The following is a 25,689-nucleotide window of genomic DNA, read 5'->3' on the forward strand; positions in this document are numbered from 1 at the left end:
CTTACTCAAGCAGAGCATGTTGCTCAGAACCACATTCAAACTGCTTTTGAAGATCTCAAAGGAGACTCTACAGCCTCTCAGGGCAACCCATGCCGATGGTCTATCACCTTCATAGCACAGAATCACAGAATCATAGAATGGGCTGGGTTGAAAAGGATCGCAATGATCATGTAGTTTCAATCCCCGGAAAGTTCTTCCTATGTTCCAGTTTGTGCCTATTGCCTCTTCTTCTGACATAGGGCACCCTGAGAAAAGCCTGTCTCCATATTCTTTGCAGTGTTCCTTCAAGTACTTACATTTTCAACTTATTGTTGAAATCCTCATGAGCATTCTCTCTTCCATGCCAAACAGTCCCAGGTCTCTTAGCGTCTCCTCACAAGAGAGGCAGTGCACAGTATCTTGATCATATTGGTGGCCCTACACTGAACTTTTTCCAGTATGTCCATGTCTGTCTTGTATCTGTGTGTGGGGGGGAGTGGAGGAGCAGAGCCAGGCAGGACTGCACCCAGTACTCCAGCTGCACCCTCATGAACATTAAGTAGAGTTCACCACTCTTGGTGATAATTGCTTGTGATTATTTGTCTAATGCTGCCAATAATAAGACCCACCATGAGTTAAAATATTGAAGTTAAAATTGCAGGTCACATTGCACACATTCAAAAAAAGATCCCCAAGCAATAAAATAACTTCAGTTCTTTTCTTCCTTTAATCCATTTTTAGTGAGATACCTTTAACTATTTTCCTCATTTTTCATTTGTGTGTGTGTGTGTGTGCGCGCGCGTTTGGGAACAACTGCTTTAATACTTCCCTAAAAAATAATTGCCAACCTGTTGTTGAATTACTCAGCAGCTTCTTCTAGACTGAAAAACAGTGTTATTCAAAACCAACTACATTGCATCATCTAACCATCAGGCTGTGTTGTCATATGAAAGAGGAAAATGAGAACAGCAAGCTGAAAACAATCTTAAGAAAAAAAGTGTTAAACACTTGAATTGCTGTTCTGCCTTATGATGAGGTTTTCAGCTACTTGGTGAATTTAGATTAGCAAATACATAAGAAGGAAATTAAAGTTTTCAGGATAAAGATGTACTCCAGCAGCAAAGCACATACACTGTAAGGACTGAAATTCTTGGTGGACTGCAGGAATGCAAGAAAAGAGCCTTCTCTTTACATTTTTCATAGTTAAGTCAAAAAAAAAAAAAAAAAAAAAGGTAAAGTTAAATGTCAAGATCATAATTATATTTTATTACTTACTGGATTTATTTCATGACTGAACACCACTAATCTGAACTCTTAATTTTCTTTAATTGTGATATAAGCTCGATCACTTCTTTATTCTGCCTTTACCTGTATTGATAAAGACGCAGCATTATGCTCATATAAGCATATAAATGCTTATTAAACTGTATTAAAATGTACAGAGACAGAGCACAAGCGAAAAACACAGACAAATTGACAAAGAAGCATACAGATTCTTGCCTCAGCTAGTAAAGCATTCTAAGTCCCCATAATCTGAAAATTTATCTTAAAAAATACTAATCTCTTCTTGAAAACAGTTATGCTTATATTAATACAAAATAATTATTTCATTGGAAACAGGTAAAGAAGTTCATGTCAAATTATAATCCTTGTTAAACTAGAATTCTTTTTAAGACAAGAGAGTTCTCCAAGGATGGGTAATTTAATGGCACTACCACCATCACTTCCAAAAAAATCTGCTGTCAATGAACCACTTTCGGAAAGGAGAGAAGCTTACAAATGAAGAAATATACACAGAATATTCTGCCGATTTTTAAACTTGTGCTGTCTCCAAAAGTAGCCTAGTTGGGTCTGACTTGCACTAAGTTTGACAGTTACTAAATTCTATTAAACTAGAAATTTCTTCACACAGCATCAGCTAAAGAATTTGTGTACCATTCTCCCTAGTGTCCAACCAAAAGCAGATAGTAACGCAGGTGCAGTACATATTTTGGGTTACTCATAACCTGGATAATCCACCTACAGATAACAGTTTCTACATATTGTTAAAATTTGAAATATCATTTTTCCTTGGAAAAGATGTATATTTTCGCTAAATAAACATAAAAATGTCAGTTTGCTTTGCAATAGGCATACTATCTCAGCATTTTTCAACATACAATCTCAATGTGCCCATTTTAGAGCATATAAAATCTCAGAAATTCATGCTAAAATCTGCAGAAAATTCAGCCATGTCATAAATTAAAAACTGAAAAAAAAACTATGAAGTAGACTGGGAATTTTGACAACTGAGGTAAACACATCTCACAGAAAAGTTTACATTTTGTCTTGCTGTGTATACATACAAAATGTAATGAGCTTTATTGTAGCCAAGAGCCAAAAAGAAAAAAAAAAGAAGCAGCAACTATAATTGTCAGAGATAGATGACTGATTTGCCAAAGAGAATTTAGTTGCCAAATCTAATCCACTTTTCACAAGCTATCTGCAAATAGAGAGATTTCAATGTAATATTAACTAATTTAATCATTTTTAATAATTTAATATATTTCTGGACTCATTTCAGATGATGGACTACTCGCAAATCAGAATAAATATGTAAGCCCAACATTTGCGTAGCATTGCATTAACACGTCTTAGATGCCAGAAAATACTTCCTCTCTTTACATGATTTACAAATGAGGACTTTTTAAGTCACTGAAGGCTTAATTCTTTTGCAAAAAGAGAGAAGGAGAAAACACAGAAGATAGATAATCCTACAGGATATTAAAGCTTTAGAAACTCACCTTAGGGAAAACAGTGCTAATATTTGTTTTAGTTACTACTAGCAAATTGCATTTGAATGAAGAAGTGTCATGTTAAATATTGATAATAATACATATTTTCTAATTCAGATGGTCTTATATGGAATTTACTCAGAATAGTCTGAGCAGAAAGATACTCCCCAAGATTGAGAAGTTGAAACAGGCAATGTGAGAGCCTGCATCATACCTAGGAGAACTCCTCTTGCAAAACCTGAATTGATGCTCTTCAGATTTTTCAGGTAGGAAAATAAACATTGAATAAAAACAATCATGCCAGCAACATTTTCAAACTACTGAAAGTTTAATCGTTGCTAACTTCCTTTCAGATTGTTTCTGATTGCTTCTTTTCACCCCTGGACCTGTGTTCTGAGCATTTCCTTGTCATCTATAACCCAGTTTGGCTTTATTTAGTGCTCCTCACTGTCAGTGCTAGCCACACATCAGATTGTAGCAGTTGCAACGGCTCTTGTAACAGAAGAAACATTTCAACAAACACTATGTAATATTTACCTTTAAAAATGCCAATCATTTTATAGACTCAGTACAGAGAGCTGATGGTTGGTTAATGATGATATTCCCAGCAGAACTGAAAATGGCAAGTCCTGACACACCATATGCTTAATCTCATCAACCTTTATGCACAAGTGATTTGCCGTAATGCTAATGTTACTATCATTTTAACAGGATTTTATTGGAAAAGAAGTTAGTGTCTAGATAAAGAACCATTTCTATTAAGCTTAGAAAACTTAGTGATTTTCTGCCTGATTGTTTTGACCTCCCTTGTTAATCAGGAGATATTCCATTGAAGTCAAAACAGTTTTAGAACTGAGAGGCAAAATAAAAGCCCCAGTAACACTGAACCTGAATCAGAAAGAGCATCTGAAAAGTGTCTGAACATTCCTGTAGAAGGAAAAAAATATCCCTTTTCAGACTCAGGTTACATGTGCTGTTGCAGTTATGCTGAACAGAACTACACTATCCTGTCCCAAATGTTTTCTTATTCCTACCTCTGCTTAAATGGAGATTATCACCAGTTTAGCTTACCACCATAACCACAAAATCAGCTTGTCTCCAGCCAAATTTTAGCAAGATAGCAAGTACGAAAGCCAAAACTATTAATAACATTCATTGTTTAAACTAAAAAAAATGTTTGAATGTACGCCACTATACCCGCAAACTTTAGGGATTGGAACATCGGGTAAATAGTTGAAATAGAAAGCACTGATTGTAGTGAGCTTTGTGAAAAAATAAACAATACATCTGACGGTGGCGTCAGCATCTTGCAGCCTGTGTTCTGTACAAATATAAAAAGCCAAACCTGAACTTACTCATAAATTCAAACATTTTTGCAAGCAATTTTTTTCTTTCATGCAAAATTCTCATTTGGAAATTCATTGAAAATCTTTATGTGAAAAAAATTAAGTGTTCAAATTACATTAAGTGTTCAAATTGTACAAATATAAATTACAATGAATGCACAATCTAAGGTTTTCTGACTGTGAGAATCCTTCTTTGTTTTTTGGCTCAAAGCTTGCTTCCTGTGGTATTTCTTGTGATAAGACTCTGAGTGATTTGTTGAGGAGGCAAGTGATGGGTGCTAACTGTGTGACAATCGATATCACTTTGGGAACATTTGAAAGCCCCTTCCTCCAGAGCTGCTTGCTCTGCAGAAGAGTGGAAGAGAGTGCTCAGGAGTGTTTGCTGGCAGAAGATCTGGCCTGTGACTAAACCGCTCCAGCTAGGTATGGGAAAATTGGGGAATGATACCATTGTGTTCTGTGAAAAACAGGATGCAAATGGGCATCCCTGCTCCCTCTAATTTGCTGGCAAGGCCCGGAAGATGGAAAAAAAGGAGTTTCTGCTGAGATCCCAGAGCCAGAAGCTGCCACTCCAAGAAGAGCTGACTCAACAACTTTGGATTTGAGCTGTCACTCCAAAGACAGCTGACTCGACCACTTTGAAACTATTGAAAAGGGGCCATCATTGCCATGGTCGTCGTCGTCATCAACAGAACAACTCTGCCCGATGACCCACCACTACTGAAGATCAAAGACTGAACTACGAACCACGCTGGATCCATGGTGGTGACTATGTCCCTCTTGCTGCCTATAAAGACTCCTTGCATTTTCTTTCCTATCTTTTCTATCGCCCTCCTTCCCTTCCCCATTACCCTAATTCATAACAGTGTCCGTCTTTCCCTTCCCCATTTCCCTAATTAAGATTTGCAATAAACTGGTCGGACCAACATATGAACTGTTGTTTCTTAATCTCATGCCGAGTATACGATATTAAAGGAACCTCCTCTCCCTCCTACAAATTGGAGCGAGACACTGTTATCTCACAGTTATCATGATTTACCCATTTTCAAAAAGATCAGTTCAATGAATGAATGAATAAATAAATAAACAAGTAGATAGAAGGATTGATAAATAGATAAAAATAACCATACAAAAACTGACCTTATTTGTTTACTATATCTGAAACAAAATCTTTGTGAAACAGTATCTGTATGCATAGAATAGCAACAGGAATAAGGAAGAATAGTATAATAATCAGCAGATCTAACAAAGTTGTAAAAGGCATTTCATCCAGACTACTGGTAAAATACGCTTAATAAAATGTAGCATGACTTAACAGAGAGCTGTGATATCAGCTACATCTTGATTTGCAAATATACATCATATCACACACACAAAAAAAACACACATACAGAATTTAAAAGGTTCACTGAGCAAATTCAAATCCTTCAGGATCTGATGCAGCCTGATTCTTGGACTCAGTAACAGTCCAAGTTTCAGATCTGGTTTGACAAGTAAGTAAAAAAGAGTTAATATAACTTTCTTCAACCTTATGAACCCATTTGATTGTACAATGCTTTGAGTAAAACAGTGTAATCTAACTTTCAGATTACTCAAGCTAGTTGGGCTCAAGCTGACTGATAAAGGGAAAACAGAGTGTCTAATTAGGTAAGTCTGCAACTGCAGCTGTAAACAGAGAACATTTTCAAGCAGATTTTGAACTGAGGCAAGTTCATAAGCCTGTGCTCTTTAATGTTTTTATGAGTTTGCTGTAGGAAAACAAGATTTCAGAGAAGATGTAAAAACACCTGCTAATTATGACACTTGAAGAAGGAGGGTGCTAAATTAAAGAGTCCTAAGAAAAGATTTGTGGGAGTTAATAAACCACTGGAAAGCCTACCCTTCAGTGACATAAGTATTTAAATGACTAATCCATTTAAGTTGTCAAAAACAAGCATAGAGCTTAGATTATTGTCCTAAATACTGTCAAAGATGGTAGAAATTTGTTTCAAGAGGACTTTCCAAGCTGAGTCAAAAAATGCAACAAGATCCAGTGCTTAAGAAGTCAAAGATGGACTGATGCTGGATTCTGATGACAAACACACAAAATAGTGTGTGTTCTTCTATCTAAGAATATCTAACTTCTAAAACAACTTTTCAGCTAGACAAGCTCTTCATCACCAGAAGCTGTTGTATCTGAAAACCTGAGTTGGGTATGTTTTTAAACCATTAATGTTCAATAAAGCTAATTTAGTTAGTGCTGCACATAGGAAAAGTGGACAAATAAACTGACTGCTGAAAAATGCAGGCTTCTATTGCCAGTAACTCTCCTGAAATTTATGATAAATCAAGCTAATAGTCAGCTGCATTTTATTTCAAAATTATCTTTTTCATTAAATATCAATGAAATAATGTTGCATAGAACTCATTCACTAATTCTGTCTAGCTAAAAACAGATCTATGGAAGCCAATTTGTTAATTTCACTGTTATTTAGGGAAAGCATCAGGCACCATCTGAGGATAATTCACTTAATTTTTAAGACAAGTATCCCCGCCAAAAATAAAGAATGTAACCACCTCATGGAAGCTCCTGCATTCCTCCATTTCCAGAAGAAAGTCAAATCATCACGTTAGAATAAATGTGCACATTACAGGCAACAAAAACCTGTGATATGTATTTCATTTTTAGAAAACTAACATTTATTTTTGAGCTCTACGTAGACAGAGAACAGCCCCCCCAACCTCCCAAGTAATTAATTACTATTAATTATATATATATAAAATAGCTATTTATACATCTCTAACCCAATGCTCTGTGTTACTTAGAATACCCTGAGTTGGCAGAGACCCACAGCATCATAGAGTCCAACTCCCAACTTGTCATAGAACCACACAAAATTCAAACTATGTGTGAGAACACTGCCCAAATTCTCCTTGAACTCCAGCAGTTCAGGGCCGTCCCCACTGCCCTGGGCAGCCTGTTCCATGCCCACCGCCCTCTGGTGCAGACCCTTTCCCTCATCCCTACCCACCCCTGCCCTGATGCAGCTCCATGCCGTTCCCTCAGGCCCTGTCGCTGTGACACAGAGCAGAGCTCAGCGCTGCTCCTCCACTCCCTGTGAGGAGCTGCAGCAGCCATGAGCAGGCTTCTCTACTCTGGGCTGAACAAATCGATGGACTTCAGCTGCTCTTCATTCATCTTGCCCTCTAAGATTTTCAACATCTTTGCAGCCCTCCTTTGAACACTCTCTAATACTTTTATGTCCTTACACTGTGGTGCCCGAACCTGCAGCCAGTGCACGAGAGGAAGCCACGTAGCACAGAGCAGACAATCCCTTCCTTCATCCAACTGGCAGTGATGGGCCTCCAGAGCATGGTTTATACTTTTCTCCTCACTATTTCTGAAAATCTCCACCAGTCTTTCCTTTAGCTTGATGATATTCTGTATTTTTCTAGTTCCTATCTCAATAATACTTCTGCTCTGTGAGCAGACCATTTTACCGTTCACTTCTGTAATACAATATGTTGGCCAGAAGCCTGTCACTATGATTAATACATTTGGGCCAATGGCATTTTGCAATTATTTAATCATCATGTCAGGTATGTTTTTTATAAGAGAATGGTTTTATCTGCATTTATACAATAGTGATATTCTTGACACGATGTGGACACTTCAGACCAATTTCACTTCATAGTGGCCACAGTATTGTGTCCCCCATTCATGACCTTTTTCAGTGTATTCTTTTACACAGATTTTTTCCTGAAGTCATTTTTATAAATTGCCAATATTTAATCTGTGAGTATGGAAATGGAACACCAACAGTCACCTCTCTCTGACAATTTTTGTATGTGCTGCAGTTACCATGGTACCAACCTGAGCAGTTGATGTCTAAATATAGGGCAGAATAAAGGATATATCTCTTCAACAACTAATAGAATGAAGTAAAAACTCACAGAGATTTTACAGTTTCAGTAACACAGAATATGTAATACTGGCCTTTACACAGATATTAAAATACTTAGATATCAGTCATTACATATTCAATGTAGTTTAGCGTTTTGATAGAACTGAGCTGAAAAAAAAAAAAAAAAGAAACACATTCTGAGAGGGAATTTGTGGATAACTCAAAGCCATAGGATAGTACATACAGCAAGTTTAACAAAGACCACCTAAAAGAAGTGTGAAGAATTTCATTAGCTGCAAAACACTGGGTAGCAGAAGCAGCAGGAAATACAGTAAGACTGAGATATTTTCACACTGGGACTTGATTTTTACAAAACGCATGCACTGAGAATACTTGGTTCAGGAAAGTGTTTGTAGCCAGTAACATTTATCAGAATTGAACTGACTCATGAAGTATGAATAAATAGTATTAGGAATTCATGAAACCTGAACTGCATGAAGAAATGTGCCAAGATTGCTTTGCCTGTCGTTGTAGCTTCTTTGGAGAACATCAAATAAGGCATCAATGTCACAGCAATTTGAAAGAATACAGCTCTCAAAGCATTTGTCCTCACACTCATTTGCCTGAGTAGATCACTGGAAGCTCAGCCATCTTGGTGATGGAGTTACTCTCTCAGACCTGGGGTGAACCACAGGGAGTTTCCTAGTGAATGAAAAATTTCAAGCACAGTACTTAATCTAACAGTTATCCAGTGTTTTTACAGATGTGTGCATTTTGTTAAGATACAAAGCAACTTTTCAGGTATAGGAAGCAAATACAGCCTTTTACGGTCTTGTAACTCAGCTCATGTAAATAAAAGACCCACTAAATAAGATAAGTATATCTTCAATTCTCTGCAAAGTCCTCTGCATATCTAAATGTTTCTATGCATTTCTGCATTGTTAAGCTGTTGTTTGTAGAAGCGCTGACATTCTATGAGACTAACACCATATTTTGATGTGATTTCTAACAGAAATACTGTTCCAGTTCGCTAGCTGTTACTGTACAGTCAGGGGAAAAATTATTGCAAAGTAAAGCACATTTTAAAATGTCAGAACAACTGTTAAGATTCAGAATGCAAATTCTATGTCTGCTATCTGCCAAAATCCCCCAAACCACCAAGTCCAGATTCTCTGACTGCAGGGGTGCTCAGCACAATATGTGATTGGGCTGGTACAGAAAGAGACATTCTACACTTGAGAGTCTTTTTGGAGATTACTTATAACGGGAAGAAAACATTGGGAAATTTCCAAGAACTGCCATGAACAAAATGTTGCTGCAAAGGCAGGAGCCTTGCTTGCAGAAACAATTTATTCTTTCTCAATTAGACAAATACCTTTAGATTTAGAATTCTGTTTTCTCTATTACATATCTACAAGCAATTTCTTTTCAGTCCATAAAATATTCCTGTGCTAATATCTACTTACAAATATAATACCATGTTGCATTTACATACTGTTCATATGAAATGTCAAATAAGGAAAGAAGAGTATTGGCTATATGCCAACTCAGCCTCTTATCCTGCAAAAGAAAATTTTTGTGTCATTCAAAAGCATAAGCAAATACTGCAAGAGTATCCTTCAGGTTCTCTTTGTAGTTGATTTCAGGGTAGAATTTCTACATAAGCATTTCTGGTCCTCTTCTTTAAAAATTTCATTGCTCACTTGTGGAGTTAAGATTTAAGGAGAAATCCAATAAAACTTACATTAAACTAAGTACTCGATGAGAGTAAAAAGGATTGCAGCTCTAAAATCCAATGACTCAGATAAAGCTTTTCAATAAACCATAATCGGAATTTCAAAATTAAGGAAGATAAATGTGTCTTTTAAATACTGAGCATCCTCATCCACAGATATTCAGTCTCTTACAAATAAAGATTTAAACTTTGTCACCTGCATTTCTACAGAAAGTTTAATAGGTAAACTCTCTAATTTCTGTTTGTGCTGACAGTGCTACAGGGAAATGCATCTCCAACAGCTATTCTTGTCTTTGGTCTGCATCTATGAGCTGTACAGTGAAAAAAATGACTCTTTTTATGGCCTAAGTAACCTATGGAGGGCAGTAGTTCACTGTCTGCAGAAGGAGCAAGAGACAAACCAAGAGGTAGGCTGGCAGTGAATAAGCCTTTCCATAGATCCTTTACAGAAAGCAGCCTCATCATGAAGACAGACAAGGGAAGAAAAGAGGTATCAAAGAAAACATTCCTTGTTTACTTTGGTTTAAACTCCCATGACAACCCACTCCTGCATGCAGAGCACAGAATGCACCTCTATTTTACCTGGCAAAAACACACAGAAGTGAGACCAAGACACTGTAAAAGAAAAGATTTTTCAACATGCTGGCTATAGGTATTCTTGGGCAAGGATTGTATAGAGAGGTCTGGAGTGTTTCAAGCAACTGCTGGCATTGCCAGTTTGCCTCCTTTCAGCTGCACCAAAGAACATGGTTTAGCAGAGGTGTTGGAGTAGATGACCTCTGGAGGTCCCTTCCAACCCCTACAATTCTGTGATTTTGTGAAATGTAGTTTCTTTGACTTTACTGTCAAACAAATTGTCAGTAAAAGCACTGGCATGTAACCAAAGACATTCGATTTGCAAAATTGAACTTAAAATCACTTGACTGCTTTTCAGCACTGTTAGCATCAGTTACATAAGTATCAGTGACTTCCTTTTAAGATAGATACATTCATGGACACAATCGCAAACTGCTCTTTGTAGATTCTATCCTGCTCCTATCAAGTCCATGTAAATTGGACTGGGCTATAAAAGTACAAAATATCTTAGAGAAATGGTAAACATACCTTTCCTTCAGTGAAGTTATCATCTCCTTTTCTGATTAATTTTCGTCTACCAGTATCTCCCAAAATGCCTTGCAGCATGACATACACATCTGCATCAGTTCCTGACCCAGGGGATGCTCCCGTGGTGATATAGAGAACATAGCTTTTCACTATTTGGAAAAAGAGATCAAAGGTTTAACAAAACGTAATCAGTTTTTAAAATATGCTATTTAATGAATTGCTATTTTATCCCTAATTTCTCATCCTACTGAAAGTGATCAAGAGGTTTAACAGTATTACAATGTTTGAAAAATAAAATGAAGAAGAATTGTAATTAAAAAATTATGTACTACTTTAATAACAAGTAAAAAGTTTCTGAAAGAAAAAAAAAACACTTCTCATTTTTTTTTTTTAATAAAAACACATAAATAATACTCTACCACATGCTTATATGTATTGATAAATAGTACTGCTTCATGTAACAGTTCCTAGGCTACAGACAACAATAAATTACTGAAAAGCACATCTCTTCTCCAAGTCTCACTGAGTTCAAATGAAGCTAGACTCCATCAGAAGGATGACAACTTTTACATTTTCTGTGGATCACAGTCCAGCCTATGGTTGGCTGTTCTACCACAGTACCAGTTGCACTTATTGACCCCAGCAGACAATTTGAAGAAATACTATGTATTCTGTGATGTATCTAACAACTGGTCAGTTGGTCATTTCTTGGCTGACCATGTTAATTTCCTGATTGTACATCCAGAGAAACGCATAGCACACTGGTGATTTGGCCCCCAAAATGGAAAGAACATGACCAAAACTTCTGATTGAAAAAGAGAAAAAAAAATGGGGAGAAGTAAGAAAACAGCAACTTTCCTAATTTTTAATACTTATTAGAAAGAAAAGCAATATTTGTGAAGGCTTACATATTTGTACTTTTTCAGGAAAAAAGAAAAAAAAGTGGAAGTATTTAAAAGGCAAAGTGCCTTTCCAGGGAATACTCCAGCAGGACTCTTCTCAAATTCAAATTCAAGGAGCTTCTGTTCAAGTGCTTTTCTTCAGACTAGCTTTAAAAGCACAGGGGGAAAAAAAAAAAAAAAAAAAAAAAAAAAGGCAAGGAATACATTGGTTGGGATACTGATCTAATCCCTTTACCTCATGGGAAATGCACAGAGGTGATTGCAATATTCTCATGGCAGAATATCCATTCAGAACAAGAGCTTATGCATCCTTCACTAACTTTGGCATCAAATCCCCAAAGAAACACAAAACTAATGAAAGCAATTTGGTCTTAAGGTGATCAAGGCATAACTCAAATAAAGGAATTTCATGATGTATGAATAGAAGGTCACAGAAGAACGCGTGATCATTTTCTGCTGTAAGGGGCAATGACTTCCTTATCTGACATTACAGTACAAGAGTTATTTTCTCTGGATTTCCTGTACTTCCTTCGAGAGAGCACCAGATTAACATTACTGAGAAAACACACTGTTCAAAACATTTAAAGTTTTTAATGCTGCATACTTTCTCTTTTACATGTCCAAAGTGATCTCAGACTTGGAATGCAAGAAGCACATCTAACTATGGGAACTCAGATTCTTATTAAAAAGTAAATACAAATTTTCTGCTAAATCCTTTGGCCTGCATTGAAAATCTTAGCCACCATAACTAGCAATATCTTTTCCAGTGTTTCTGATTTGTAACTAACCTGGTGGAAAAGGAGAATTGACCATGAGAACTGGAAGCTCAGCCACTCTTTCCCCTTCGTCATCTGCGAAGTTGCGGCAAAATGGAAATTCCAGAAGATTTTTACTTACTCTGTGTTGAAGTTTCACCTTCACAAAAAAGAAGAAATAAATTAAACACTTATTTTGCTCTAGAGCGAACTGTAGCAAGGCATAATACTGTAAAGTATGGAGAGCAAACATGCAGTCTCAATTCTAAAGAAGAAGAGGAAACAAATTTGTCTGAAATGTTTATTTTGTTTTTTTCCCAAAGCAACTTTTTAAAAGAGAAGAAAAAGATTTTTCCCAATTAAAAATAATTAGGACGTTGTCAGCGTTCTTGCTGTAGAGTTTGTGCTACTACAGGAAGAACAAAATGATTTGGAATAGTTCAAAAAGCTTCCTTTAGTTATCTATTCGCACAGCACATGGAAGAAAATAAGTGTTGTTATGCCCATTTCAGCTTGTGATAAATGTCGATAAGTTCTAACATGTTTTTATGGCAGAATGTTTTCTCACTCTGAGCAATTGGAGAAAGAAAATGTGTTTCTGGGAAAAGCTGAAAAAATGAAATCAAGCACTTTTATGGCCTGCGTATGTCTGCATGTATGCATCATAGGAAATATATATTACTGAATATTTTGAATGTCTGTGAAATACGTGTGTAAGTGTATATAAAGAAATCAAAGGGTGATACTGAGCTAAGCAGACTAGTCCTGTTGCAAGCAAAGAGATTTTAATAATGAGGCTTCTTATGCTATTACACTATCAGTGACATAAAGAGATAAAAATTCATTATTCTAAACTATTTAAAGATACAACCAAGAAAATATTTGTAAATATGTCTCAGATTGTAACCTGACTTTGAACAGAACACAGAAAATTCACTTATTGAAGAGATGGGGTTTTTTTGAATGAAATGTAAAATATAACTATATTGCTTTTATATTAACATCTATATTCCTGAGCAGTTTCTCAAAAATCAAGTTTTGTTTACTGTGCTTTATTTCTTCAAGAGTTGAAAGGCAAGAATAAAGATGCATTTCTTCAGAAACAATTTTGTTTATTATTTATTATTTATTTATTTATTTCCCAGACATTATTTTATAACGACTTTATCTTCCTCCAAGAATTCAAGGGAATTACTTTGCAGATATGGTTCTAATTTGAATGTTGATTCCAAATATGGAATTCTGAAGCACCTGCTTGTAATAGAAGGTGGAAATCTCAGCCTCTCTATGAGAAAAGACTTGTATAATCAAAATAAAATGGGATAGAAATGACCTTCCTGCAGAGTAAATCTAACTGGCAGTGCAAATATTGATAACTCGTCTTTAATACTAATCATTATTTGCAATCTCTTATAGGTAGTACCTAGTAATTTCATACAAGGATTGAACTTGTTCTGCAAAGGAATCCATGGAGTAACAGGAAATGCCTTTCTAAAACTCCTGTAAGATTATATTTTCCTTCTCTTTCTTGTCCTATCTGATAAACATTTACCTATTTTCTTTTTCTACATAAATTATATTGATATTTTTTTCTAACTCTTCTTCAAGCCCTTGTTATGAGCTAATGAAGTAAAGGAAATTAATAGATATCATTGCAACTGCAAAATTTCTGCTCTGATTTTTTTTCAGTGATCCACCGTCTCCAAGAAGTAGTTTTAATTTTATTGATGTATTTCTTAGATAATTATTTCATCTGGCTTATGAAGATGAAATTAACTACCTGACTACTGGTTAAATGTCAGGGGGATAAATTCTCTATTTAATAGCATGTAATTAAGATTAAAATCTTTTTTTTCTCCATTTTCTAATGAGAACAAAATGCAAGTATTAATGGGATAAAGTGTGACTGCAGTTTGAAAGATGACTCCTTCCCTTAAATTTGTATCTATTTTCCCAGTTTAAGAGGATAAAGATACTTCCTGCATAGGAAAATGCCACTGTAATTTTAGTATAATGTCAGATTTTAGCTTCAGTATCTTAAACATCAGAAGAAAGATTGTCACTCTTTGCTATTCACTTTTCTTTTTCTACATGTCAACATAAATGGCAGATGTTTTCATCAAAAGCCATTTCTGGTGTCTCGCTTAATTGTTTGCTTTGGATCACTGGGTTCACAACATGTAACACTCAGTTCGGAATTACATAAATACTGCAATGCATGCCAGTGGCTCCAGTTCAAAAGTGAGACTGCAAGATGTGGTAAAGGTAAATCTTTATATGTATCATCCAGAAATCCTCTTAAGTTTACAAGCTTTTTGTTATCCAAAATTATTCTAATAAATATTTTGAACATTCTGTGAATTTACCACTCTACAAGCATTAAGTGTTAGCAGACCTGCTTATTTGTTTGATTTAAAAAAAAAAAAAAAAAAAAAAAAGTAAGTTCAAAAGGAACTGGAAACTGGAATCAGTACTAACCACAGAACAAAAAAATTAAAAAATTAAAAAATAAAAAATCGTACAACAAATATCTGACCTACTACTGGCTCTGCCTGTGGCAGGGTTTTGGAACTTTATTTTTGCTTAAGTTTTTATTTTTTACCTCACGGCAATGCCAAGACTCTCCTTCTCCAGCTTCTTCAATTTCTAGGCGAACTTTAAATATAGTAGTGAATTTCTTGTTTAATTCAATTGAAGTCTCATAAACTTGATTTTTTTTAAGGGATCCTTTTGGGAGTATGATTGAAGTATGGACACCTTTTCTGCCACAAACAGTTAGTGACATTTTAGGATTTGTGGAACTAGAAATATCACTAGTTGTGACGAAGACATCCCAAGTCCCTGTTGAAGAAAAACATTAAAAAATAATTAAAGGGTTTGCTGAGTATCAAAAATATCTTAACAGAAACAAAAAATTTTTAAGACTAGAAGGAATCTCTGAAGTTCATCTGGTAGAACCTCTGCTCAAGCAGGGATACTCAGAGCAGGGTGCCTGGGCCCATGTCTAGGCATCTTCTGAAGATCGCCAACAAGGTGATTCCACAGCCTCTCTGGGCAACCTATGCCCATACAGAAAAGAAGTGCTTCCTGATGCTCAGGGGGAAACCCTTGTGTTTCAGTTTGTGCTCGTTTCTTCTTCCATTGACACAGGGCGTCTCTGAGAACAGAATGGTTTCATCATCTTTGTACTCTCTTTGAGGTATTTATATACCTTGATAAGATTCCCATCCTCTTCTCCAGGTTAAACAACTCCAACTCTCCCAGTTCATCCTCATAGAAGGAGAGCTCCATTCCCTTTGTCATCTTGATGGCCCTGTGTTGGACTCTTTCCAGTATGTCAGAATCTCTCTTGTAGTGGGGGTAGAGCAGGACTGCACCCAGTATTGCAGGTGCAGCCTCACCAACACTAAGTAGACAGGAAGAATCACCTCTCTTGACCTACCTGCTATTCTTTGTCTAATGTAGCCAAGAATTCTGTTAGCCTTCTAAGCAGCATGGGCACATCACTAACTCTTATTCAACGCTTTGTGTTCATTGCCTCTTGTCTTGTCAGTGGATGTTATTGAAAAGAAAATAATAACTCTTGTTCAAACTAAAAGTCAGGTTTGAAGCATTTAGTATTTTAAATATTCCATGTGAATTAACTGTCACATGGTGGTGCATAAATACTGCAGGCTGATAGCAGGTAGACTCATGAGCATCAGGATCAGATATTTTCACTTTTAAAAAGTCTCCCTAGCTTTTAAATGCTCTTAATGTCAATAGCTTTTATGGAAAAATCAGTGTTATCAACAACATGCTTTACATTTCTAAAGAAATCCCGACTTCTACAGAAGGGCTTTGGTCACCTGGGCTGGTGTAGAATTCACTGTGATCCACTGAGCTCTGTTTTTGCAAAGTAAGCCAAAGTATGGATTTTAATATTTATAAATGTTTATAAATATTTTGTAAACTGGGGATATTTTATTTTGAGCAATGGAAACAGTGATTTTCACTGTTCTGTAAAGTCTTGCTTTCTAACCACAGCCGGCAAAACATTCTCTCTCCTTGTACAAATCAATTTAAATAAAACTGTTAATTTACAGCAGATGAGAATCCATGCCATGAATTCAAGACTCTGTGAAGCTAGAAAAACAGCACTCATCTAAAATAACTTCAGAAATTATGATTTTAATGTTAACCATAAAAAGCTACCAGCTTCAGGTTTGTGAACATTAAATACAAATGGAAACAGAAACATCTACGAAAAAAAATGAAAGTGAAATGAAAATTTACAATATCACCTGTGACATAACTCACAGCTGTGGAGTCCTGAAAATTTTTAGCCCTGGAGCACTGAAATATTAAGACTTTAAGCTATCAGTATATAGCTGCCTATGAACAATGAGCGCAACGCCTATCTCTATTGGATCATGCACCTTACTCTGCTATTACAGCTCTATTGTAAAATCTCTGATAAATTTGTCAAGATCCAATTTAAATACAGCTTCATTAAGCTTTTTTTATTCTTGCTAGTTAAGTCTAAAAGAGAACTAAGCTAAAAAATTTCTTCTCCAAAAGAGTAATCAGGCACTGGAATGGGCTCCTCAGGGAGGTGGTGCAGTCACCATCTCTGAAGGCGCTCAATAAATGTTTTCATGTTGTACTAAGGGATGTGGTTTAGTTGGGAAATACAGGTGGTAGGTGGATTCTTGGACTGGATGATCTGGATGGTTTTTTTCCAACCTTAGTGATTCTATGATTCTAAGATTTATTTTTATGATAATTTTATCCCTTAGTTTAAATAATTCTTTTTTCCCGTTTTGATATGAAAGGCCTTATTAATATGATAGATCACAACTGTGTCCATTTTCAACCTTAAATTTGCTAGTCTGAATACATTATGGTTTTTTTCAGTACCATGTCACAACAAAGTCCTGCCATATCCCCAGACATCTTTACATCTGTTCAATTTTTTCTGAAGATAGGTGGTCATAGCTGTACATACGGCATTCCAAAAAGAAACATCACTGCTTCATTGTACAGTGGTATTAATTCTTCCTAGCCTTTATTGATAATGTTCCCATTCATTGTAAGGTTACAATGACTACACTCAGAGCCATGTCATATCGTTTTCTCAAAATTATTCCGTGATCATATAACAAAGCCAAGTATTTCCCCTATTGATGTCCCATTGAAGTACTCTTGTAGCAGAAATAATTACAAGATGTACCAATCTGATACAGTTTTTGCACTCTTAGCTACTGCTTACTTCATAATTTTCCAATAAAATTAATGGAAGTTAGGAATTTGTACCAGAATTAAGAGCTTAAATACTTAGTTGGATTTGAAGCTAATTGTGTTCAAGATTTGTGTTATTTCATTCCATTTCTTTTCTCAAGTTCTCAAAGTTTACCCTTCAGCCACTTCATCCTCCTGTCAACACTCACAGCTTTGTAGCATGAACAGATATAATCAGCATATTTACTCTCCCTTATCCATCTCTTTACAATTATTTCTTTTACTACTTCTTTCAACTTTCTACTTTCTAATTACCTAATAATTTCTCATAGAGCAAATACAATTCAATACTGACATTTACACAGATTAAATGTCATTATATTTCTCTTATGGGCGAAGATTTCTTAAAAGTATCATTTTTGTCTTACAATTTATTATTTGTTAACTCATTTCTTTTATTTCCTATTTGCTTCTGCTACTCTAACTAAAGTTTTTCAGATGGAGATATTACCTTTGTTATTGACAAGTTGTACTTCTCACTGCCATAGAATTATTTTATAACCTCCTACTTCTTCCTCTTATTTTCCCTGTTCTTTCAGTATTTCAGACTAAAAACTGCTTATGTTGTCACTGACTGCATGAAACTCAAACTATATTTGCATTTCACATTTAGTGATTTGCAATAACTTCATTCCCACTAGTAATTTTTGATTTTGCTTCCCTTCCACATACTTTGGGGCATTAATGAAAACAGACATAAGATATTCAGTTTGTTTAGGGATTCTACCTACATCATCTTATTTCCACTTTATTGCTCCTGCATAGTCATCTATCTTTCCATATTTTTTTTAAAGTAAATGGTTGAAGAACCTTTACTATTTGTTTTAATTCCTTTATAAAATGTGTCTCAGTTTGACATTTAGTTAAGTTCTGTTGTATCCGTATACTTTCTTACCTCTAAGGTATAGTGCTCTTTGCTGATCAGCCTTATTTCTAAATTCCTTTTAGTCTCTCTGCTTGTCTGTAATATTCTTCATAATTCTTCACAGAAGTATTATACACACTGACCAGAACTGATGTTGAATAGATTCACAATTGAATATAAATAATCATAGACTAAAAAATATTAGTCAATCTAAACTCAAATTTTTGGAGACTGTGGCTGTGTGAGAAGCATAGGATGGTGGAATCTTTTTACATACCTACACTCAGACACTAGAAAAGGGTGCAAGATTTCTCACACCTTTTAAATTGTCAGTGAAGAGAGAGCTGACAGACCCTGATCAGTCCTGGGCTTCTGCTCTAAATAACTGTTAGGACAAGCCTGCCTCACTCTGTGGATTATGTAGGGCACCTATGGAATTCTTGAAGTATTGTAGTACAGTAATTTCTTATTTTGAAATAGACATTACTCTAGCTGCTATGTAGCTTAACTTTCCACATTATTCTGTCCTGTTGTCTCAGTAATAGCATTTTTGTATTTCCTAAAATGATATAAAATATCTGTTATTGGACAAGGTACAGGCAGCTAAATATAAAAATATGTACTACAGCCATATCTGCAACAATATAGAACTCTGAACATAAAATGGAATAACCATGAATATAGAAATCAATAATGGTCAATGTACAAAATTATTGATTTAGAATACAAATTCATATGTTCAGATTAGTTAAACTTTACATAATTTGGTCTAGCACTTCTGAGTCAAACTGCATAAATGGACCCAAAACATTTAACACTTCTTCAAAAAATGACAAGATGTGTCAGAGAGCTAAGAAATCCAGTCCAACAGCAAAATGTAAAACACTTATCAGGTTTGGTGTTTACATTATTTCTGAATTTCAATCCTTTTTTCATTAAATTGAAAAGGATATTGGGTCCAGGTCAACTAACTTTGCCATTTAAGTAAAACTCATGCCATTTAAGTAAAAACAAAAACTGCAAAAAAAAAAAAAAAAAAGCAAATGCTTTTTGCAAACATATGAACACACAGGAAAATCTCATTCTGCTATATGAGTTTCTGTATTTCTTCCTGAGATTTCACCACTGTTGTAGGAGCCTTCTGCTCTGCAATGATTGCCATATGGAACAACCTACCTCTTTCTGCTTCAGCTTTTTTCAAACCTCAACTAAACACACACTTTGTTGCTCCCATTCATTTCATCTCTCCGTTCTGCTAATTATAATTCTACCTACCAGGTCTGGAAAGTGTTTGGAGAGATAGTTTGAGAGATACAACTTACATTTAAGGTATATTATTTTTCTATTTTGGTTTTAGTCATAAAAATAACCTGAAAAATTATCATTAAAACAAAAACCAGAAGTAAATTTGATGATTTTGAGTCTTACCGTGAATCTTTTCTGTCAGCATTTCATTCCTGACTTTTCCGAGTAGTCTCAACATTCGTTCCATCTGTGCATCACCAACTCCACTGTCTAACCATTGCCGGCAAAGAAATATATATTGGCTATCAGTCTTGCCTGATTCATGGATGACAATTTGGTCCAAGTACCATCCAGCTCCATAACCAACATTACCGTGCTCAACAAGCACTTTGCTTAATTGTCCAAGGTCTACTGCTCTCACCTCGGAGATACTGACCTGAGAAGTTAAAGATAAAATCAGCTGCATTAAATTGATTAAATAACATGTTCCATCTTTTATCTATAGGAGCATGTTTGGAAAGACATACTCTTTTCAATACTGAAGTATCTTTTGATTTCTGACAGAGAAGAAAGATATTCTGATATTTTGAAATTTATATTTGGAGACAAAGAAAATATGTGGATCCTTGAATGTATGCATTATTTTCTTTTTCATGATTACTGCATCCCAGGCTGTATTAGGAAAAGTATCCCACTAGTACACACTAGAAAGAAATCTCAGATCTTCTGTAAGATCTCTCAAAACTTCAACCTGATCCTTGTAACTGAATCAAAGGGAGTCCTCGAAAATTCAGGACTGGTCTTGTAAATTGAACTTGGTTTAAATAAGGCATTTTATTAAACAAAAAATGTCAGATTACTTTATATTCTAAGTTATCCCATTTGAAAAAATGCTGTATTATTCAAGTCTGAACTGAAATACTGACAGTGTTGATGACTATGCAAACAAAAGGATGATACTGACATTAGAAACTATAAGCAAGGCTGTGCACGCATACAAGCAAGAATTTATGTGCTCTTTGGATGTAAATAGACATCTGTTTAAATATTGCTACAGCTAGTAGCAAACAAAAGCTAAATGGCAACTGCACTAGTGCATGTTGGGATGAATAAATTATATGAGTGAGAGAATGAATGTGTTCTGTGCAAGAAATAATACAAGCGGGTGGGTAGATACATGGGCATGAGTGTGGGTGACATTAAAAAAAAAATGCAGATGGATAGTAGAAACAGATGCTGTAATTTTTATTTGTTGCCAACCAATTTGCCACCAGGCAGGAAAAAGCATGACAACCAGAAAGCAACAAGAAAGAGATGATTTTTAAAAATTATTGTGTCATCTGGTCCATTCCCTTGGCAATGTGGAACTACTTTCCACAGTGTGCTCAGAAAAAGAAAACATCAGAGTTATTCTTCATATCACAGCCTTAGAGCTTCCATCATTACCTCGTTATATCCTTGAATGCATATACAGCCCAAAATAAGATACAGCTGGGAGAAATATCTTGTAAATAACTTTTTGGTAACACTCATTGCCTTTTAATTTTATTCTTTATAATTCCAAGCCAAATATCATTTTCGTGTCATCTACATGACCCTTGACTTAGAGGAAATAGCCTGTACTGATAATATTCATGTTCTTTCACAGCTAACTCTGTCTGAAAAAGGAACCTACCATTAGTCTCATTCTTTGTGATAATAATTAACAGTCAGTGTCTAATTGTGGTCATAATCACTCATTGTTATCAGTGAATTCTTGTAATAATACATTAAATTGCCTACTCCTTCAGTATTAGCAAGAATGTACTTTTGGTTGTTGCCATTTTTTTTTTTTTTTCTACTCGGTATAAAGGCATTTGGAACTGCATTAAACACACTACTGAGAATGTAATTAATGAATGACAACAGGATTTTATTTAAATTGACTTACTTTAGACAGAGAGTAAGCTAGGCAAAATTACAATGCCCACTTATTTAACCCATTAAACTGGTGAAAAAGTGAAGACATGATTACTTGAATGAATACAAACTAGCCGTCCTTTCCACAGTCACATATTTGCTTATACTTCGTGATATTTTTCTGTCTTACTAGTTTTTTTTTATTTTCCAGTCTTTATCAGTCAAGAGAAACCCTTTCTCTTATATCTCAGTTTTCCTTAACTTTGTCTTCTTTGCCTGTCCACTCAATATTTTCCAGGGATACTGTCTGTAAGTACTATTTGCTCTTAACATCTCTTCCTTCCACCTCTTAGATACTGTCACTATATCCTCATTCCAACATTTTTTATTACTGTATTTTTTATTAAAAAAAAACCATAATATTGCAAGTAGTACGTCAGATAACAGATGCATTTAGTACTGTTACTAACAGTTGTCAATAATATTTTCCTAGGGAAGAGTAGAGAAAGAGGGCAGATATAGGGAGAAAATTCTTAAATATAAACTCTCTCAGGCTTTACCATTGTGGTTCAGAGATTTTCTGAGCCAGAGGTTATGCCTTTGCACTTAACAATTTTTTTCCACTAAAATCATAGAATCATAGGGGTTGGAAGGGACGTCTGGAAATTGTCTAATTCAACCTTCCTGTTAAAGGTTGCCTACAGTATATTGCACAGGAAAACATCCAGACAGGTTTAGGATATTTCCAGAGATTCCTTAACCTCTCTGGGCAGCCTGTTTCAGTGCTCTGTCATTCTCATAGTAAACTTTTTCCTTTGTTCATATGTGCAATATCTTTTTGCACCAACATGCATCTGCAACATCTTGTAGCAGAAATTAAGACAGAATAATGATATACTGTGTAAAAATCCACCTCTTTTTGTTTTGAACTTGTCACCTGCAGTTTTCATTTAATGTTCTTGAGCTCTCATATTTCATGAGGAAGTAGGATTACTGATTTTCTCATTTTATTTTTTTTTTACTTCCTGTCCCTTCATCTCAACAACCCTTTTCCAGGCTAAACAGTACTTGCTTGTTTAATCATTCCTCGTACGAAAGATGCTTTCATAGAATCATAGAATGGACCAGGTTGAAAAGGACCTCTAAGCTCATCTATTTTCAAGCCCCCTGCCATGGACAGGGTCTTTAGTAAGTAACATATATTTTCCTCAGGTTATACCATAGCATAACATCAGTACCTGTTCTTGACAACAACAACAACAAAAATGTCTGTGAAAAAAAGCAATAAAATGAAACATTTTAAAAAAACAGTTAAGGAACATAGCTAACTACTAACCTGTCCTTTTTCAAAACATGAGTGTCTTAGTCTCCTTTTGCAGGAATCTCCCTGCTCTCCAAATATAGTTATAAATATGTCTGCATCAGTTCCTGATGCAGGCAACGTTCCTGTATGAACTCTGATTGAGTAAAGAACTTCTGTAATGAAAAATCAGAGACACAAAAACATTACCAAATCAGCATTTTTAGCAATGTAATTACCAATCATTATAAAACAGGATACTCTAGGTGTTTCATTATGAAACAGGATATTCAAGACCAAGAACTGAAGCTTTTGTACTTGACATTAATGTTTTGTCTGTTTCTAACTTTGCTACTATCTCACAACACAGTACAACACTGGAGATGATATGTCCTTCATGAATCAATACAATATTCCATGCTTGCTATTATAAATGAAGAAAACACTTTCTTATCCAGTTGTCACTGAAATCAACAGAAAGAACACTATTCATTATGTGAGGCTTTTAACAAGCCTTGAGTCCTTGCAGATTAGCGTTCTTAAATTGAGATAGGCTAAACCAATGTAATGACATTGTAACATAGAATAAACACAGATACAACATATACATGAATGAAATACACTATTTGTTTTGGATCAGCTGCATTCTGTTTTAGTCTGGCACTTTGATAATTATGTCCACCATTAATTAGCTGTTCAGGAGAAATGGTGACCATCAATTAATTTGTTAAGGTTCAGCAATTTATTTGGATATGCATCATTATTATTCAACAGAAAGGACAGCTTGCCATGACTTGCTGATGAGTTATGTAGTATGTATTGCTTGAGGCAGTAGGACAAAGGATTTTTTTCTTTATGGTTTCTGTGAACGCTGTGAAGATTTTCATGTTGTAATAGACTATTATGATCAAGTTAGTTAGGTGGCAAATGCAAAAAAGTTTGAAGTATTTTAACTAAGAAGATGGACTATTCTGAATGAGGTTTTTTTGCTAAATATTGTTTGCAATGTAGTCAGAACAAAGAAAAATTTTATGATATTTTCAGATGCAATGATTAAATGAAACAGAGCTACTGGAGCAGAAAAGAGGTTTGGAGAAAACTTCAACAACTTCTTTTCTCTTTCTGTGAATCATGCCATTATGTCTATACACGTGCTTTTTTAAAATCCATGATATTGTCCCTCACCTTATGTAAATCAGTCTTTTTCTGAACATTTCACTAGACATATACTAATTGGGTTTTACAGGTTTCAGAATTTCAGATTAGTGCTTAGACTAGTGAAAACAAAACGTCAGTTGCTTTAAAACAGATTAAAAACATATGAGCAATACGTGTTACTAAAGACTCTGACATTCTGAATGAATATTTAAAAATCATTTTGAGTGATTTGTTTTATAATAAAATGCTTTATATTCTTGCTCATTGTGCTTATTCCATTAAATAGTTCACAACTTTGTATGAATGTGTTTATGTATTTCTTTACATATTTATTCTTTGTTCAGCAACATACCTCTGAGTGGTGCTTTGTCTGGTCTGACTGCTGCTAGCTCTGTCACAGTCTCAGATCCGTCTTCTCCAAACAGATACTGGGCTTCAGTGGGAAAGCTCAGTTCCTGTTTAGTGTCCAGATCTTTCAGCCTAAGCTGCAGAAAAAAGTAGAAACACATCTGCTTCTCTGAAATACTGTGCTTTTTATTTCCACTCCCAAAGAAACCATCTTCTTCCTATTTATAACACATACAATCTTTGTAAAGATACCTCATTCTGCATAAGGAGAGCCACAATAGTGCCAGCCCCTGATTCTGCAGCCTACTTATATCTGCATATATATGGCACAGATACTGGGAACACTTGTAGGAAACCAAGTTGTAGTTTAACCTGCTGACTTATTCCCAGCCAGTTCATGAGCAGCAGCTGCCTCCTCACTTCCAAGTGTCCCAGCTTTATTGCTCAGCATGACACTATATGATATGGGATATCCCTTTGGCCCGACAGTAAAAGAAGCTGAAAAATTCTTGATTAATGTAAGCACTACTCAGCAGCAACTAAAGCATCAGTGTACTCTCTTAAATCCAAAACATGGCATCATACCATCTACTGTTAACTCTTTAGACAAAGCTAGGACAGAGGTGAAAGATATAGATTAAATTGTCTTGTATATACTTGCAATTTCAGAATTTCAAATGAATAACTACACTTAGAGCACCGTTATATTATATATTATATATGTTATATGTTATATGTTATATGTTTTATATGCTATTGTTATATGTTGTTATATGTTATATGCCCATTTGTTTTGCCAAATTTTATTTGTTTAGATGTGACTTGCAGTATTACAGCTAGGATCTTCAAAGTAGGCAGGAATTAGGTATGCAATAGCCTTTAGAGTTCCTTGTAGTAATTATGGTATTTGAAGAATGAATTCCAATAGGAGGAAATACATCATGGACACTGGCAAATTAGGCTCCAAGTCTGTGTACGTAGAACCTCCAAAGCAACAAAGGAAGCATAGCTTTGGGAGTCTAGTTTTTTAGCTCCTGTTGAAGTCATCACAGAGATCTGGTTCACGAGAGAGAAATCCGGGCTGTGAACTTAATTCTAGGTCAAGTGATAAAGTA

The 25,689-nt window shown here is 35.3% G+C and overlaps 1 protein-coding gene across 1 annotated transcript in view; it reads right to left on the minus strand.

The window, feature by feature from the left end:
- Positions 1 to 25,689, minus strand: part of LOC125691128 (lipoxygenase homology domain-containing protein 1-like) — a 221,619-nt gene that overhangs the window by 23,219 nt on the left and 172,711 nt on the right. Inside the window, exons 46-51 of the mRNA XM_048940117.1 lie at positions 24,579 to 24,711; positions 23,105 to 23,244; positions 20,053 to 20,305; positions 15,082 to 15,320; positions 12,513 to 12,639; positions 10,823 to 10,971 (exon numbers count right to left, since the gene is read on the minus strand). Of these exons, the coding sequence (XP_048796074.1) occupies positions 10,823 to 10,971; positions 12,513 to 12,639; positions 15,082 to 15,320; positions 20,053 to 20,305; positions 23,105 to 23,244; positions 24,579 to 24,711 (1,041 nt within the window). The remainder of the gene's footprint in view (positions 1 to 10,822; positions 10,972 to 12,512; positions 12,640 to 15,081; positions 15,321 to 20,052; positions 20,306 to 23,104; positions 23,245 to 24,578; positions 24,712 to 25,689) is intronic.

Source organism: Lagopus muta, chromosome 3 (genome assembly GCF_023343835.1).
Source record: "Lagopus muta isolate bLagMut1 chromosome 3, bLagMut1 primary, whole genome shotgun sequence".
In the NCBI taxonomy this organism is placed as follows: Eukaryota; Metazoa; Chordata; class Aves; order Galliformes; family Phasianidae; genus Lagopus; species Lagopus muta.